General features: G+C 43.3%; 1 protein-coding gene across 2 annotated transcripts in view; it reads left to right on the top strand.

The window, feature by feature from the left end:
- The window catches only part of LOC124622042, a 171,685-nt gene that overhangs the window by 133,081 nt on the left and 23,158 nt on the right, over nucleotides 1-15,446 (top strand). For both annotated transcript variants that reach the window (XM_047147601.1, XM_047147600.1), the window contains 2 exons: nucleotides 7,181-7,450; nucleotides 14,431-14,628. In XM_047147601.1, the coding sequence (XP_047003557.1) occupies nucleotides 7,181-7,450; nucleotides 14,431-14,628 (468 nt within the window). The remainder of the gene's footprint in view (nucleotides 1-7,180; nucleotides 7,451-14,430; nucleotides 14,629-15,446) is intronic.

Genomic DNA, 15,446 nt, shown 5'->3' with positions numbered 1-15,446 from the left:
CAGTAATACGGTCCAGTCCAGGAGATAGCGGATATGCTTAGAGCAAAGAAATTCCGGTGGCAGGCCGTGATCCTCATGGGTATTGGGTCCGCTGGCGAATTGGGTAGCCAGCAACGACTATTCATGTATAGGTGCAACTACAGATATGTACTGTTGCTGGATATCGATGTTGTCTCCAGCGACTATCGCACTGGAATTCTCCCTCTAATATGCCGAAGTCGTCCTCAGAGACTTCTATTTGATTGCGGTAGTGTAGATTATTGTGTGTTTTATGGGTGTGTTTTACATGTTGACGGATTTCCTGTATCAGTCGGATGCTAAACTGTATAAACATAGGTGGCAGAGCGAGTTAAATTTTCACAGAGACACGCCGACACCATGATTGCGTTATTCGGTTTGATTTTCCCACAGATGGTCCGTTTTCCTCACAAAAAAGTGTCTGTAGCCGGTTATATTTGTACTTGGGGTTGTGAACGTAGTTCACCAGATTCATAATAAAGAGTTTATTGTTTCGAGTACTTTTACAGTCATGTGCACAGTTTGTTGTATACCTCCATGAGGGCCTGGAGGCGTAGAATTCACTGTACGTGTCTTGCCCAATTCCATGTTCACACGAAATCTTCGGGTTGTATAGAGCATGTTACTGTCCTAGCAAAACTCAAATTTTGCGGAATTGATGGTTTTACGCACAGCTGACTTGAATCATAATAAACGGAATGCGGAAGGTTGTGATGAAAAGTCAGACGATATTGGAAAAGTAGAAATTTTTGTGAGGGGAAAAAAGTTACGAAGGGAATCCCATAGGTTTCAGTTTTGTATTCACTCCTATTCCTTATGCGTGAGTGATCTTCCACTTAACATTCGACCAGGAAAATCGGTACTTCTTGCTGTTTATATTAGTATTATGACAAATCCGGTTAGAGGGAAAGAAACGGAAGAGTTGGTTAACAATATTTTCCAAAGAAGTGTTCTCTAAAAAACGCTCTTCCTAAATTTTGAAAAAAAAAGTTGCTGAGCCTCTCAAACATTTGAGTTCAGCTACTTTTGCTCTTCGTTTAATTGTTAATCTTCTAAACAGACGTATCATCCTCCTGACATATTTGCATATTTTCGCTCAGTAAAGCCTTACGGAATAATTTTCTGTGGTAACTCATCGTTTAGGAAAAAATTATTGATTGCACAAAAGCGAGCAGTAAGAATAATGTGTGGTTTTCACCCACGGATGTCATGCAGGTACCCAGGCATCTTAACTGCGCCGTCACACTACATATGTTCGCTAATGAAAGTTGTCATAAATAACAAATCATAGTTTTAGGATAACGGTGATGTCCATGCTTACAACGCTAGAGCGAAAAATAACTTTTGCTACTCATTGTTAAAGCTGTCAGTGGCTCAGAAAGGGGTTCAATACTCAGCAACAAAACTTTTTGATCTTTTACCCAATAACATAAAATATCTGAAAGGTAGCGAAGTAAGTTTTACATCTAATTTAAAATCATTTCTCCTGGACAAGTCCTTTTCGATTGACGCATTTCTACTTAAAAACTGGTAGCCAGCAGAACTAAATAAATAAACAAAATAAATGTAGTTGCATGAGTAAGACTAAAATATTTAATGTGTTCATTAATGCTAACACTAATTGTGAATAAATATCCCGTGAACTGAACGTTCACATCATTTCGTTAGAAAAATCATTCAAATGATTTTGGAACTTGTAACTAACACCCATTTAGCCACCGAACAGGAGAAATTAACGGATAACCTCGATTTGATTTGAGTTAATCACGTAGGTAAACAACAGTGGTTTTGGCCCCCGGTTGATCGTGTCAGTCTAGTTAAACCAGTATTCTTGAAAGGAAGAAGTTTCTTTGCTAAGTCATTGTTAGATACAGTCTCTTCTTTTGGCCACCAGGCATTATACTTACCTTGAGATTAATCAGCCTCCTGCTCAAGTCTAGGATTGCGGAACTTCTTCCTGAACATGATTTCGGTTATCATTAGCCAATCATGTGCCTGTTTTTGAGCTCTTAGTCCAAAGTTCTACGTGCTGCATTTTGCTCCAGCTATGTGTTAACATTTTATCCACAAATTCATGATAGGAAGGTTCCGGTCCAACAAATGGGATCGTTTCCACTGTCTTGGCTAGGCTACCAGCTTGTTTGTTACTAGTAATACCTCAGCGGCCAAAGATCCTCAGCCTGTCTACCCAGTTACTTTCTCCTAACCTTACTAGGGATTCGGCAACGATCTTGGCTGTCGTTGGTGGGGCTAATAGAGATTTCGTAGCTACTTGGCTGTCTGAATCAATGCAGATTTTACGAACCTTGTGGCATCAACGTGTATTCTCGCAGTGATAGCAAGTACCTCCACCTGGGATACCATTGCCAGCTTCCAGAGACAGACTGCGGTCTCTAGTACAGGCTGTATTACGTACATCCCGGCCTCAGCGCCTTCGTGTGATTTCGGCCCATGAGTAAACCAAACTGTCACGAGAAAGGCATCGTGGCTCATTCTCCCATTGCTTCATACTTTAAACTGCTACATTTAAAGGATTACTGAAAGACCGAAGTTGTTTTATAGTGAGCCAACTTTTGTCCGACCATTCCTATATTTACCACATTCATTATGTTAGTGTGGGGCTATGGGTATCCTAAAATTTCCATGCTCCTGCCGCTGCTTGTATTTTAACCCAAAGCTGGTGGTCTACATCGCAGCAATGGGTGTGCTACAGTCCCGCCATTTATGGCAAGGCAGGCCAATCTCTGCACCTTCTCGAACTAACTGCTAGACTTAACAGATTTTCAAAAAATTCGTCCGATTCACAAGACTATATGTTCTGCATGGAAGAAGATAGAAACTAGAAATAATATTTACCTTATGCATAATGCACTATGTTATTGTTTTCAAACACGGCCTTCTAGTTTTACAAGTGTATATATTTACACAATCTTGAGGTACTTATCGCAATTACGTGTGTCACCAACGTTTTGATTTACTTTTCACAAATGGTGAATGTTCCCTCCATAGGACACACGACAGATATCCAGACGATAGTCAAACTGCAACCACACTTTAGCGAGCACCCCTTGAGCTGCTGTATTCGTTGCTGTTACTGTGAAGCGTCGCATTTCACTCAAAGTTGCCGGATGAAGATACACATTGCCACAGAGATGGACTCCTTCATAGCACCTCGTACAAAAATATCATGTATCAGGCGACCTTTTGACCAGTGGTGCAACTAGAGATCCATAGGCACCTTACGGCTATCCATCGTTGCAGTGTCATGCTCTAGCCGAAAGTCACATCATACAGTTGTATCTTAATTGCTCCTGTCGAAACGAAGAAGTAAAATGCCTTTAGTTGCCGTGTCATGGCCATCTCGACACACATTGAGCATAGGTAGTTAAACGCACACCAAGGTGACCGCTAACGACAGGCAAAGGAATCGGCAAGGAGGCGAGGTACACTTTGTCTCACTGCGTAGCTCAAAATCTCCCCCAAAGTTCTATCCCAATTCGTGAAGAAGATACAGTCTTCTAAAACCGTGTGAATCTATATGAAATAACTGAGTGTACTAGTTTACGAATCACAGCAGCTGACTCGGAACGTAGCACCAGGACCTCGGAAGACAGAACTGGCTGAAGTGATAGGGGTGTCGAATTCAGCTCGGACGCGCCATACGGTACTCACTAGGTTTCCGAGAAGTCTGTCGCTGGGTCTTGCGGCAAGCAGCGGAACAGCAGGAGCTTGGAGTGAGTGCAGACGGCGGCTGACAACAGCTAGATAGCGGCGTCTGCTGCACGGAGGTTGCGCAGTCCGGTGTTGTCTTGGTTTCCGAGAAAGGAAGACGGATTAAGGTGTAGTTTCATGCTTCTCGAGAAGTCTGTTACGCGATGGTGCGGCGAGTAGCTGAACAGCCGGAACTTAGAGCGAACGCCTTGACGTTCGGTGGGCGGTTGCGGTCGGACGAGAGATAGCGGCGACAGATTCAGAGAGTACGGGCTAGACGTTGTGTTGGTACCCGAGAAGTCTTTTCCTGGAGAGAGTACGGACAGTGACTGCGCCTTGTGCCGAGTGGCTTGCATGCAGGACTCCGCAAGGAACATTAAATTTATTGCGAGGGCAATGTTATGGATTTTTAATTTCATTTCAGTCCTTCATAGTTTGTTTATTGGGTTACGTACTCAAACGATAGAAACGGAACCCCTATAGGATCACTTTGTTGTCCGTCCGTCTGTCAGTCCGACTTTTCAAAACCTTATTTCGCAAAACTGAATCGACGTATCAAGTTGAAAATCATGCCATATATTAAGGTCTACGGTCCCCTGGAGATGTAAGGAAATACAGCTTTTAAGTCATTACAATCAAAAGATAAGGCTATTAATGTAACATATTTTGATACTCAAGCATCAAATACTATAGGGTACTTTCCGTTAGCCTAATTTTGTATCTTGCCTGGATAGGCGGCGCGTGTGTCTGGTCCTGTGAAGTGCTTCTGCAATATAGGCCGAGAGTGAAGGAAGCGAGTAGGAGCAGGAGAAGCACTTCGGTACTGCATGTGACTTTGAGACTTTTAATACAGTCCAAAAACCCAAGTAAATATCAAATGCATACATAACTATGGCTAGGATGAGCACGTAGCCTTAGTCAATACTCTTCTGTATGATCTCAAAGCTAATAAATACTCGCTGCTGTCCAAACCTTAACTGAACTTAACTAATACAGAGTCTCAATAGCAAGCTAGCCCACTCGTTAGTAGAAGCGATATTTCCAGGCCGTCTGCTCTTGATGGAAAGGGGCAGAAATCAAGACGGCACTCGCTGAGCTCCACAGCGTTGGCCAGGGGGCGCTGTGGTCGGCGTAGTTAGTCTTCTCTTGTAGTGCCAACTTACGAGAGCGTGCACCTACGTTATGGCATCGTAACTATCTACGCCACACCTACAATCATGAAATTTGCCAAGAAGCAGCGTTTCACTGTAAAAGGAAAGCTAAAATCCTGAAATTGTGAATTCCTTTATTATATCACACGAAAAAAATTGTCATCAGTTTTCTGACTGTGTGTTGTCCGTCAGTCTGTTACGCCCTCTTTTTTTCAGGAACAAACAGATGCATGAAATTGACTACGTAAAAAGATGAAGCTTTTAAGTCAATGCAATCAAAAGATACGGCCATTTTGATCCAAACTCATTCATTAAAACCGATAGCTTACTCCGCCTTAACGTAGAATCATGAAATTTGGCAAGGAGAAAGGTTTCTCAAGATGGTTCAAATGGCTCTGAGCACTATGGGACTTCATATCGGAGGTCATCAGTCCCCTAGAACTTAGAACTACTTAAACCTAACTAACCTAAGGACACCACACACATCCATGCCAGAGGCAGGATTCGAACCTGCGACCGTAGCAGTCGCGCGGTTCCAGACTGAAGCGCCTAGAACCGCTCGGCCACACGGCCGGCGTACAACTTGTATTATGAAAACTTGTATTAATCGGACATGTAAGTATTCTGATTGAGAACAAAATATAGAAATTTATTACTCATCCTATAAAACACGAAAAATACTGTTGTATCTGAACGCGATTTTAAAATGTTCTCTAACATCTCTTAACAATTAATACTGCACGGAAGAGACAACTTGTCTGGTATTGCCGCTGTAGCTGCGCGAATATTCTGCATCCGACATGCTTAAATAATACAAAAGAAATACTGCACTCCATGCAGATTGTAAAAAAATGGTTCAAATGGCTCTGAGCACTATGGGACTTAACAATTAATACTGCACGGAAGAGACAACTTGTCTGGTATTGCCGCTGTAGCTGCGCGAATATTCTGCATCCGACATGCTTAAATAATACAAAAGAAATACTGCACTCCATGCAGATTGTAAAAAATGGTTCAAATGGCTCTGAGCACTATGGGACTTAACAGCTGTGGTCATCAGTTCCCTAGAACTTAGAACTACTTAAACCTAACCAACCTAAAGACATCACACACATCCATGCCCGAGGCAGGATTCGAACCTGCGACCGTAGCAGTCGCGCGGTTCCGGACTGCGCGCCTAGAACCGCGAGACCACCGCGGCCGGCTGCAGATTGTAATTCATGGTCACAACTACTGATGCAAGCACTGTCCCCTTTTTTAATAGTAACTGAATAATCAGAAGGGCTTTGGTAAACAGGCCATTAGCGGTGTAAAAAATGAAAGGAGCAAATTTTAGTTTTCTGTATTCTAAAAATTAACGTTTCAGACACTGACAAATTTTACTTTTTCTTCGACAGTTTGAGTAGAAAAAGGTTCAATTATTCCACAATTTCTTTAACCAATAATAAATATCTGATCACATCGAAGATACGAATGTTACTTTCAATGTATGTTTACACAAATCGGACAAAATCCCTCCAGAGCGCAAGTAAGCAATAACTACGCGCAGCAAAAGGACAGATTACCAAAAATCCTCCATTACTACAAAAATATCCCCTGGCGCTACTGGCACGGTCAGGGAATGGTGCGACCTCTGCTGATGCGCTGCTTCTCTCCACGCGAGGATGCGTCCGTCTACTCTCACCACTGTTCGCTCGCTGCCACTCGCTATAATAATATCTCAGTCTCGGAGTCTGTGTATGCACGCGAGAGCAGAATCAATAGCCAACATTCCAAAAAAAAAGAAAAAAGAAATGAACATCTAACTTTCAAGTGTTCTGTGTAGTTGTTAGTGCATTATGTCGCAGATAACCGTTATCGACCGCGGAAAAATGATTCGTGTTCGTGTGGTGGTTCGCACAGCTCGTATTGTCCAGCACTGGTTTTGCGAGCGCGAGGACAAATTATCACATCTCCCCAGACCACCACAGTCAGAAGATTTCATTATTTACTGAGCATTTGTGGTGCATTTTGGACAGAATGGTGTAGGACCGGTATCCACCTCTGCCACCCTTACAGACAGGTATAAGATTCCCTTGAAAACCACACAGTACCCGAGTTTATCTATTCCGATACCATTGGAACAAACATTTTTCCGACACTGTGTTAGACCTGATGATAAGCTGTGTTGGTAGTGTTTCCATATTTTTGTCCGCCCCCTGTACATTTGCACCCTCACAGCCCCCGGCGACTTCCGCTCCACAGCTCACTTTGCTAGTAAACCGGCGTGACGGCAGCGTGTGTTGTGTGCGCTTTTGCAGTTTCCGGGCTGCCGGCAGGCGTGCCGCTTCTTCCGCGGCGGCCAGGGTGGGGGCGGCGGCTCGGGCCCGGCGCCGCCCCCGCAGCAGCAGACGCCGGTGGCGCAGACGCGCGCCTTGCCGCTGCTCGCCGTCGCCGGCCGCGACCTCTTCTGGCCCTGCCGGCTGCCCCGCAACGCCACCGGCCCCAAGGGCGCGCCGGGCACCGCCAGGCTCGTCTACGTCGTCGTCTGGAGGCCCGACGACGCCTCCCACTGGCGGCAGGTCACGCAGGTCAGCCTCCCACACACTGTTCGACTCCCCCGCGCATGGGGATACACTCATAAGCCATACTGTTAACTGCCTCACAGTTGTCTTTGCTCTGAATCAAAATTAATGTCCATCTTATTGCACGAACTAGGGACATGGTGAACAGACACCATATCCATATAAATATATAGTTCTGGCAATACCAGCCATAGCATTCTTCTTCTGTGCGGATGCACACATATTCCCCGAACTCTTACGGGACTTGGAAGAATGTCTTCAACTAGTAATGAGTGTGTTGGGGTGGGACACTAGGAATGTGGTGTGTGGGCATACAAGGTGAGAATGTGAGTCTCGCGGGAGGCGTGCACGAGATAGTCTCTGCAGTGGCACTATCATCTGTGCCCTCGGTTGCTCAGATGGATAGAGCGTCTGCCATGTAATCAGGAGATCCCGGGTTCGGGTCCCGGTCGGAGCACACATTTTCACCTGTCCCCGTTTATCTATATCAACGCCAGTGCGCAGCTGACGGTATTAATATAATTCTAATTTCCTTCTAGACAGCTGCAGGTCATCAATGGTGTCTGTTCTTTCGGACATATCCATATAAATATACTTAATATTATGTGGTAAGGTAGTATAAAATCATAACAGTGAAACGGCCATGTTCAACGCAAGGATCCTTCTACGGCCAAAATACATGCACAAAGCACGCATATTCTTTACATATATATGCTAACAAATATAATACGAAATCTGTGCATACACGCAAACGTAAAGTACAAGGCACAAACTGAAGTCAAAGTAACCTACTAATACCAAATGGATGAAAATCTGTTACTAACCAAATGCGTGAGAAATGCATTGGACAGGTTCAAGATTCCATGTCAGGTCATTAAGAAACCATTAACTATTAACAAGAAATGGTTCAAATGGCTCTGAGCACTATGGGACTCAACTTCTGAGGTCATTAGTCCCCTGAACTTAGAACTAGTTAAACCTAACTAACCTAAAGACATCACACACATCCATGCCCGAGGTAGGATTCGAACCTGCGACCGTAGCGGTCTCGCGGTACGAGACTGCAGCGCCTAGAACCGCACGGCCACTTCGGCCGGCTAACTATTAATACATGAATAGAAAAAATATGATGAAATTAAATAAATAAGTCCCCATCCATTACTCTTACGGAGAACAAGAACTCAAAACCAACCAAAAGTATGAGAAAATTAAATACATAAGCCCTTCTATGCCCCTGTATTGAAATACAAAATGTCATAAATCCATCTTCCGGGAAGTGAAAATATGTAACCCAAACCTAGTGAAACCCAATATAATGAAATCGTGTTAAGGAATTGAAACGTCCCCTTTGAACAATTATACATGACTGTGCTTAAACTGGCACACAATATTTTTAGCGCAACGCAATCTGACTTTCAAAAATCCCTGACTAACATTAACCTATACGCTTCACAAATCACTTACCTCACAAAAATCTTGGTTACTGGAACTACTGCAATACAGCGAGCGCCACTATTGCCAGCTAAATAAAAGGTTCAAACTACGGAAGGCACTAACTACTGATAGGCATAGTTAGCAAATGAAAGATTTTAATAGATAACAAACAATGTATTTACCTTAATAGTCATCAAAAGTCATAGTATATATATAGCAGTTCATGACATCCAGTCTTACAAAATTTCAAAACTCCGCCATTTCTCTCCCCACATCCACCACTGCTGGCGGCTCACCTCCAACTGCGCAACGCTACGCGCTGTTAACATCCAGCTGCCCAACACTACAATGGCAGACAACAATGCAATCTAGCCACAGACTGCACACAGCACAGCCAGTGATTTTCATACAGAGCGCTACGTAACGTTGCCAATAAGAAAACATAAACAGCCTACTTACAGAATATAGTATGATATCGATTTCCAATTATACAAAAGCACATTAAACTCCAATAGAACAGATCAAAATAACATATAATCCGACATCAGTCAGATTACTTGTCTACTTAATACGGGGAGGGGCGGATGCGAACAGACAACCAGTACTAAAGTTAATACTGAGAGTGGATGTGCTTACTTCATTTGCACAGCGATTAGTTAAAAGAAATAGAAAGAGAATAAATTTCTGAAGTATGCCCTCATACTTACTTACTATTCACTAGGTTGGCCACAAAAACCTTAGTCGGCTCTCACCAGTCAGCCTCCTCCCTCGGTCCATATAGTCTTCTCCTGTTGGTCCCATCTTACACATCGTATCCTCCCTGATCCCGTCAACCATCTCAGCCGTGGTCTTCCCCTCGGTCTGTTGTCTCTGATATCTTCTGGCACTAACTCCAAGGTGATACGCCCTTCTCGACGCATTGCATGGCCGTACCACCTCAGTCTCCTATCTCTAATCATAGCTACTATGTCCAGCGACTTCTACAACTCCTGCAATTCACTGTTTTTCCTTTTTCTCCAGTCGTCTCCATCCTGTATTAGCCTAAAAATCTGTCTCAGAATAGCATTCTCAAATGTCAGGAGTTTTCTTTTTATCTTCTGTGTCATAGTCCAGGTATCTGCTCCGTACAGGAAGACACATTGTATTCTTGTTATGTAGATACTAATCTTTGCGGGTCTCCATAAAAGCCGGAACTTCAGCAGCTTTCCGAGTGCAAACCTTGACCTGTTTCCTGCCTGGATTCCTGCCGTTATTTCCTGGTCTATCTCATCCATTTTGCTGAGTACTACTCCAAGATATCTGTTTTAACTTTTCAAAGATTTTACCATCTGCATCTAAAGATGTCTGTCATCGTTTCCTATGCTCACAGTAAGGTATTTGGTCTTATCCATATTCATCTTCGGATCCGCTCTCATTGCCTCTTCCAGTAACACTCTTGCCATGTGAACCAGATCTTGCTCATTCTGCGCTATTAAAACTACATCATCCGTTTAGGCCAGAGTGTTGATTCTTCTACCCAGCTGTATTCCTGTCTCCAGGCTGGTTACCTTTGTCAGACCTATTTCCAGAACTAAATTAAACAGAAGGGGGAATGGCAGCCTCTCTATCGCACTCCATTCTTCACCTTGGATTCCTCTGACATCTTTCTATTCACTTTCACCAGGCATGTTGTCTCTTGTATAACCAGTGCTCTTTCCAGTTCTTGTCATATTGCTTGCCTGTTCACACTATCAAGCGCTTTTTGAAGTCCACAAAAAAGCAGTAAACATCTGTGTGAAATTCCTACCTCTTCAATAGCTTTTGTTTTATTATATGTTGTTGGCCTACGGTTGATTTTCGCTTTCTAAACCGTGCTCGCTGGAATCCAAGTATCTCCTCAACGTATGGTGTTAGCCACATCAGCGACAACGTGCTCTGGCTCTTATAAGCTGTGAATAGTAAGATGATTCCTCTGTAGTTGCCGCATCTCATTGGATCTCCTTTCTTTAGTATTGGGTAGATGACAGACTGCTTCCATTCTGCTGGGATCCTTTCTTTCCTCCAAGTTAAACTGATTAGATGGTATACTCTCTCTTGTAGGATATCTCTTCCCCCTATCCCTCTCTAGGTGTGCCATCTATTCCTGTCACCTTTCCTCTCTTCAGCATTTCTGTAGCTTCCCTTACGTCTTCCATGCTCAGCAGTTCATTCTCTGCTGTTGGTACTGTTACTCTGTCTTCTTTGTGAAATTCTTCTTCTTCTTCTTCTTCTGATGCTGCTGCCGCAACTTTTGATGGTGTCGTCCACATTCACGAGATTTTCGAAATAGTTTTTCTATTCTTCCATAGCTTTTTTTCATCTGTTATCAGTTGTCCTACTTGGCATTTGATCAAGTCAATCTTAGCGTTGTATCTTTTCTTGAAGATTCTGACTGTCTTGTGGTTCAAAAAATGGTTCAAATGGCTCTGAGCACTATGGGACTTAACTTCTGAGGTCATCAGTCCCCTAGAACTTAGAACTACTTAAACCTAACTAACCTAAGGACATCACACACATCCATGCCCGAGGCAGGATTCGAACCTGCGACCGTAGCAGCAGCGCGGTTCCGGACAGAAGCGCGTAGAACCGCTCGACCACACCGGCCGGCTGACTGTCTTGTGAAAGCCTCTTGTATTGCCTACTGTTCGATCCTTTTCTGCCAGTGTTATCTTGCTGTTTATGTCCTCTCGCTTTTCTGTTCAGAGGACTTTTCTTGCCTCTCCAGCTGGCTCCACATATCGCAGTCTTAATCTTTCTTCTTGTTCGGTTGTCACCCTTAACATTTTAGCCTCTTTTCTCTTTGCTCCTCCCTCACTCCAGTGGCTTCAGCACTTCATTTGCTGCGTGTCTGACTTTGGGATTGGATCATAACTTGTCTACATCACCTCCCTCTTTATCCAGGGCAGAAACTCGTTTCGAATTTCAGATGAATATCTGTCCTCTTTATGTAGATCTGTGTTCAGGTCTGCATCTCTCCTCCTTCAGTTTCTGCATTTTATCCTTTCACGAATAGTTGTGCGCACAAGATAGTGGTCTGATCCTATATCTGCATCTCTTTGAGATTTTACATTTTCGATACCAATTCTGTGTCTAGCATCCGCTAACATGTGGTCTATTTGGTTCTGTGTGTTTCCTTTGGGTGTTTTCCGGATTATCTTCTAGCGTTTTTGCGAGGAAAGTTGGTGCTCATAATCCGTAGGTTTTTTGATGTTGCCAGGCTGACTAATCTCATTCCGTTTTGTTGGAGGAATCGTGGAGACTATGGAGGCCAATGTAGGGTCTCAGGATGGCCTCTTTTCCAACTTTGGCACTGACATCACCTAAGAACATTTTCACATCGTACAATAATCGTCTTCATATGTTGATTCCACCTCTTCGTAGAAACTATCGTTTTCATTATGGTCTTTATCTCCCGTATGTGTATGATATGAGAACATTGTTAGGTTGTTACCTTTCATTCTTATCCGGCATATTCTTTCGTTCACAAGTCCATGTTATTTCCTCTTATTCTGTTGGCTGTTGCAAAACCAACTCTAAGTTGATGGATACCTTCTCTGCTTCCACTATAAAAATAGCAGTAGAATTTATCTTTATGCATCTCTGCCCCAGGCCATCTGAACTCTTGCAGTGCCAGTACGTGTAGCCTGTACATCTTCAGTTCTTCATCCAGCAACTTCACCGCTCCAGGAGTGCCACATTTCAGTCTGTGATTGTTCCATAATATTCTAGCATTAACCTTTCACTTTCTGGTGTCATTTCCAGTTTCTCCATACCGAATCCGAGGCTGTTTCTTGGCATTTCGTAAAGATTGTCTTTTTTACGATGTGGGTGTGTTGGCTCCACGCCCAACCGCCAAACCGTAGTACCAGGGTATCCCATTTAGTCTGCACTCATACAGAGTAAGTAAATGAGAAGGTTAAAAAGCACGATAGTAATAGTATATTCTTGTGCACGTACACATAAAGTTCAGATTACACTGAAAATATCATTAAATTGTTAATAGAAAACTTTACTCACATGCCATGTCATGTGTTTAACTAAAACTTGCCACCTAATACGATATAACAAAAGAACGGGAGTCATAAAGTATTCAAGTCAAGTGTTAAAATACAAGAAATCATAAACCGCACATAATGAAAATAAAACTGTAAAATACCAGAGGTCATAAGGATACCCATTAATTGATCTTACATGAGTATATATAAGATGTTAACTATCGTCTAAAAAAAAAGACTTTCAAGATGCTTTAGCATGCTCAGTGACAAATAAAACCATCAGGATTTGCTTGCAACTGTTGAAACGACTGTCAGATAAAATGGGCAACACGTTGATGCACTACAAGAAAACAGTGGAAGCAAATTTTATTTATAGAGTAAGTAAATAACACGAGAATAAAGCAGTCCCAGCTTCACCTGAAAAAAACTTTCCAAATATTAGAAAAAGAAACAAGTGTGGAATATTATACAGGAATATTTGAGCTGCATAGCCGAATCGTCAACTGAGAGACGCCAAAAGCATGACCAACAACGCAATAGACTTAAAGAGAAACTTCTCTTAAAAATTTTATATTTAATATTTGTATACAGTGTGATGTGGGATATGTAATGTTAATTAGTGTTGTATTTAAGGGTCAATATGTATGGTGTTGAAGTGTTTGTATGTTGCTTTTAACCCAATCCTATAAATTTGTCATTTAATGTCGATATTTTCGTATCGATTATTTTCGATCAACGGTGATTAACGTCGATGATGACATAGAAATCAGCATCGACAATTTGCTAACATCGCAGATCCCTTACCCCAAACTGCTAGTACATCTCCCTAAGGATAATTTCGGAGTATGTATTTTTGTAATAACATTTCTCGAATAAAGTAATTCTCCAAGATGAAGTGCAGATTTAGAGCACAGACGAAATCTCTCTTAAAGTCTTAAAAGTTGACAGTAGAGAAAAATACATCAATAGTTCGCAAAACACGTCGTCTTATTATAGCAGATCTAGATTACAGTTACATAGTCATCTTCAGTGCATATGAGAACAGGTGACAGTTCAAATTAGAGTTCTGTAAGCTCTACACCAATAATGGGTATTACACGACACTTTGTTGTCATGTGCCCTGAAGGTAACTATGTAACAGTCTAAATTTAGATCTGCTGTAATGAAACAAAAGAGTTCGCTATCGACAGCTGTTATTTTCTCCGTTGTCTATAGTCTGCGATTGCTGCACACAACAGTCTCGCATGGGTTTCAGTCTGATTTTTATAACTTGCTTGTCTTTCAACTTTTGCACAGGACAATTCATTTTACTTGGGCGCCCTGTGAAAACATCGTTAGTATGTTCCTTGCAAACCACACTGATGTACTCATGCCTTATTTTATTTCTCCTATATCTGTCTTTCTTTCCTAATTCAAGTGTATCCCCATGGTTGAGCTGTTCCTAACTTAAGTCGGTGTTGATGCCGAGATGCAAGGCAGTAGCTGTTAGCAGCGTTTCGGCGACACGCACATCTTCAGCGCGCTGCTGGCGTTTTGCAGACGGAGCAGTGCGGGGCGCGGGTGCCGTCCGCCTCCGGGTCGGCGCGAGTGCTGGCTGTAGACGCCGGCGGCCTCCGCACCGTCTACACCCCCGCCTGGGCCGCCCCCGCCGCCTCCCTGGGGCCCGTAGCCGCCCGCGACCTGGCCGGCGCCTCGGTGCGGCACCCCACCCCCGCAGGACCCAGCACCGCCACCGGGGTAAGCTTCACTTTCTAAGTAACTTCACGTACTGCTGGACATTTCCGACAGGCTTCAGTACCTACCACTAACAAGTGGTGAATGTTTGAATGAAAGTACTTCCTGCTGGCTTCTACACGTTACCTTCAACCGAAGGTTATTTACTGATCTTTATACCACGGCTCCCCCCAAAGGAGGTTCGAGTCCTCCCTCGGGCATGGGTGTGTGTGTCGTCCCAACGAAAGTTAGTTTGAGTTAATTAAGTAGTGTGTAAGCTTAGGAACCGATGATCTCAGCAGTTTCGTCCCATAAGACCTTACCACAAATTTCCAAAATTTCTTTATACCGCTTCGCCAGCTCTAGATTGATACTCTAACGCTGGCGACGGTTTGCAGTCTATCCCGCGGCCACAGATTATAAGTAGAGTGGAAATGGACACGTTCTGATTGCCAACTCCCACATATGCCGGGAAAAAAAAGATAACCCCGGGACAAGTAAATTCATGTAAGAAACACAGGGCCGCAGATGTCAGGAAATACTCCAAAAGCGGGTGACAGACGTTCAACATGTGAAGTCGCCAGATAACATATTCGTACGGCCCCACACTCTCAGTGATTGAGCCTATCGGTCTGTAGCACTTGATCATCCAAACCCAACTTTAGTATTCACGCCGGTGTGACGCTGAGCCTACTTGCGCTACTTCAGCACGTAGGGCTCACGGTTCGAGTCTTGCGTCAGGCAGGCAGTGAGTTTCTCATTCACTTAGACAAGTATGTGTTTACATTTAGGTGAGATTATTTCATCTGCCGATCTTACGTTCTCCGCTGGTTTATTGAAAA

The sequence above is a fragment of the Schistocerca americana genome, chromosome 7 (assembly GCF_021461395.2).
Source record: "Schistocerca americana isolate TAMUIC-IGC-003095 chromosome 7, iqSchAmer2.1, whole genome shotgun sequence".
Classification (NCBI taxonomy): domain Eukaryota; kingdom Metazoa; phylum Arthropoda; class Insecta; order Orthoptera; family Acrididae; genus Schistocerca; species Schistocerca americana.
The sequence above is the reverse complement of the archived record's forward strand: the minus strand, read 5'-3'. Positions and strand labels throughout refer to the sequence as shown.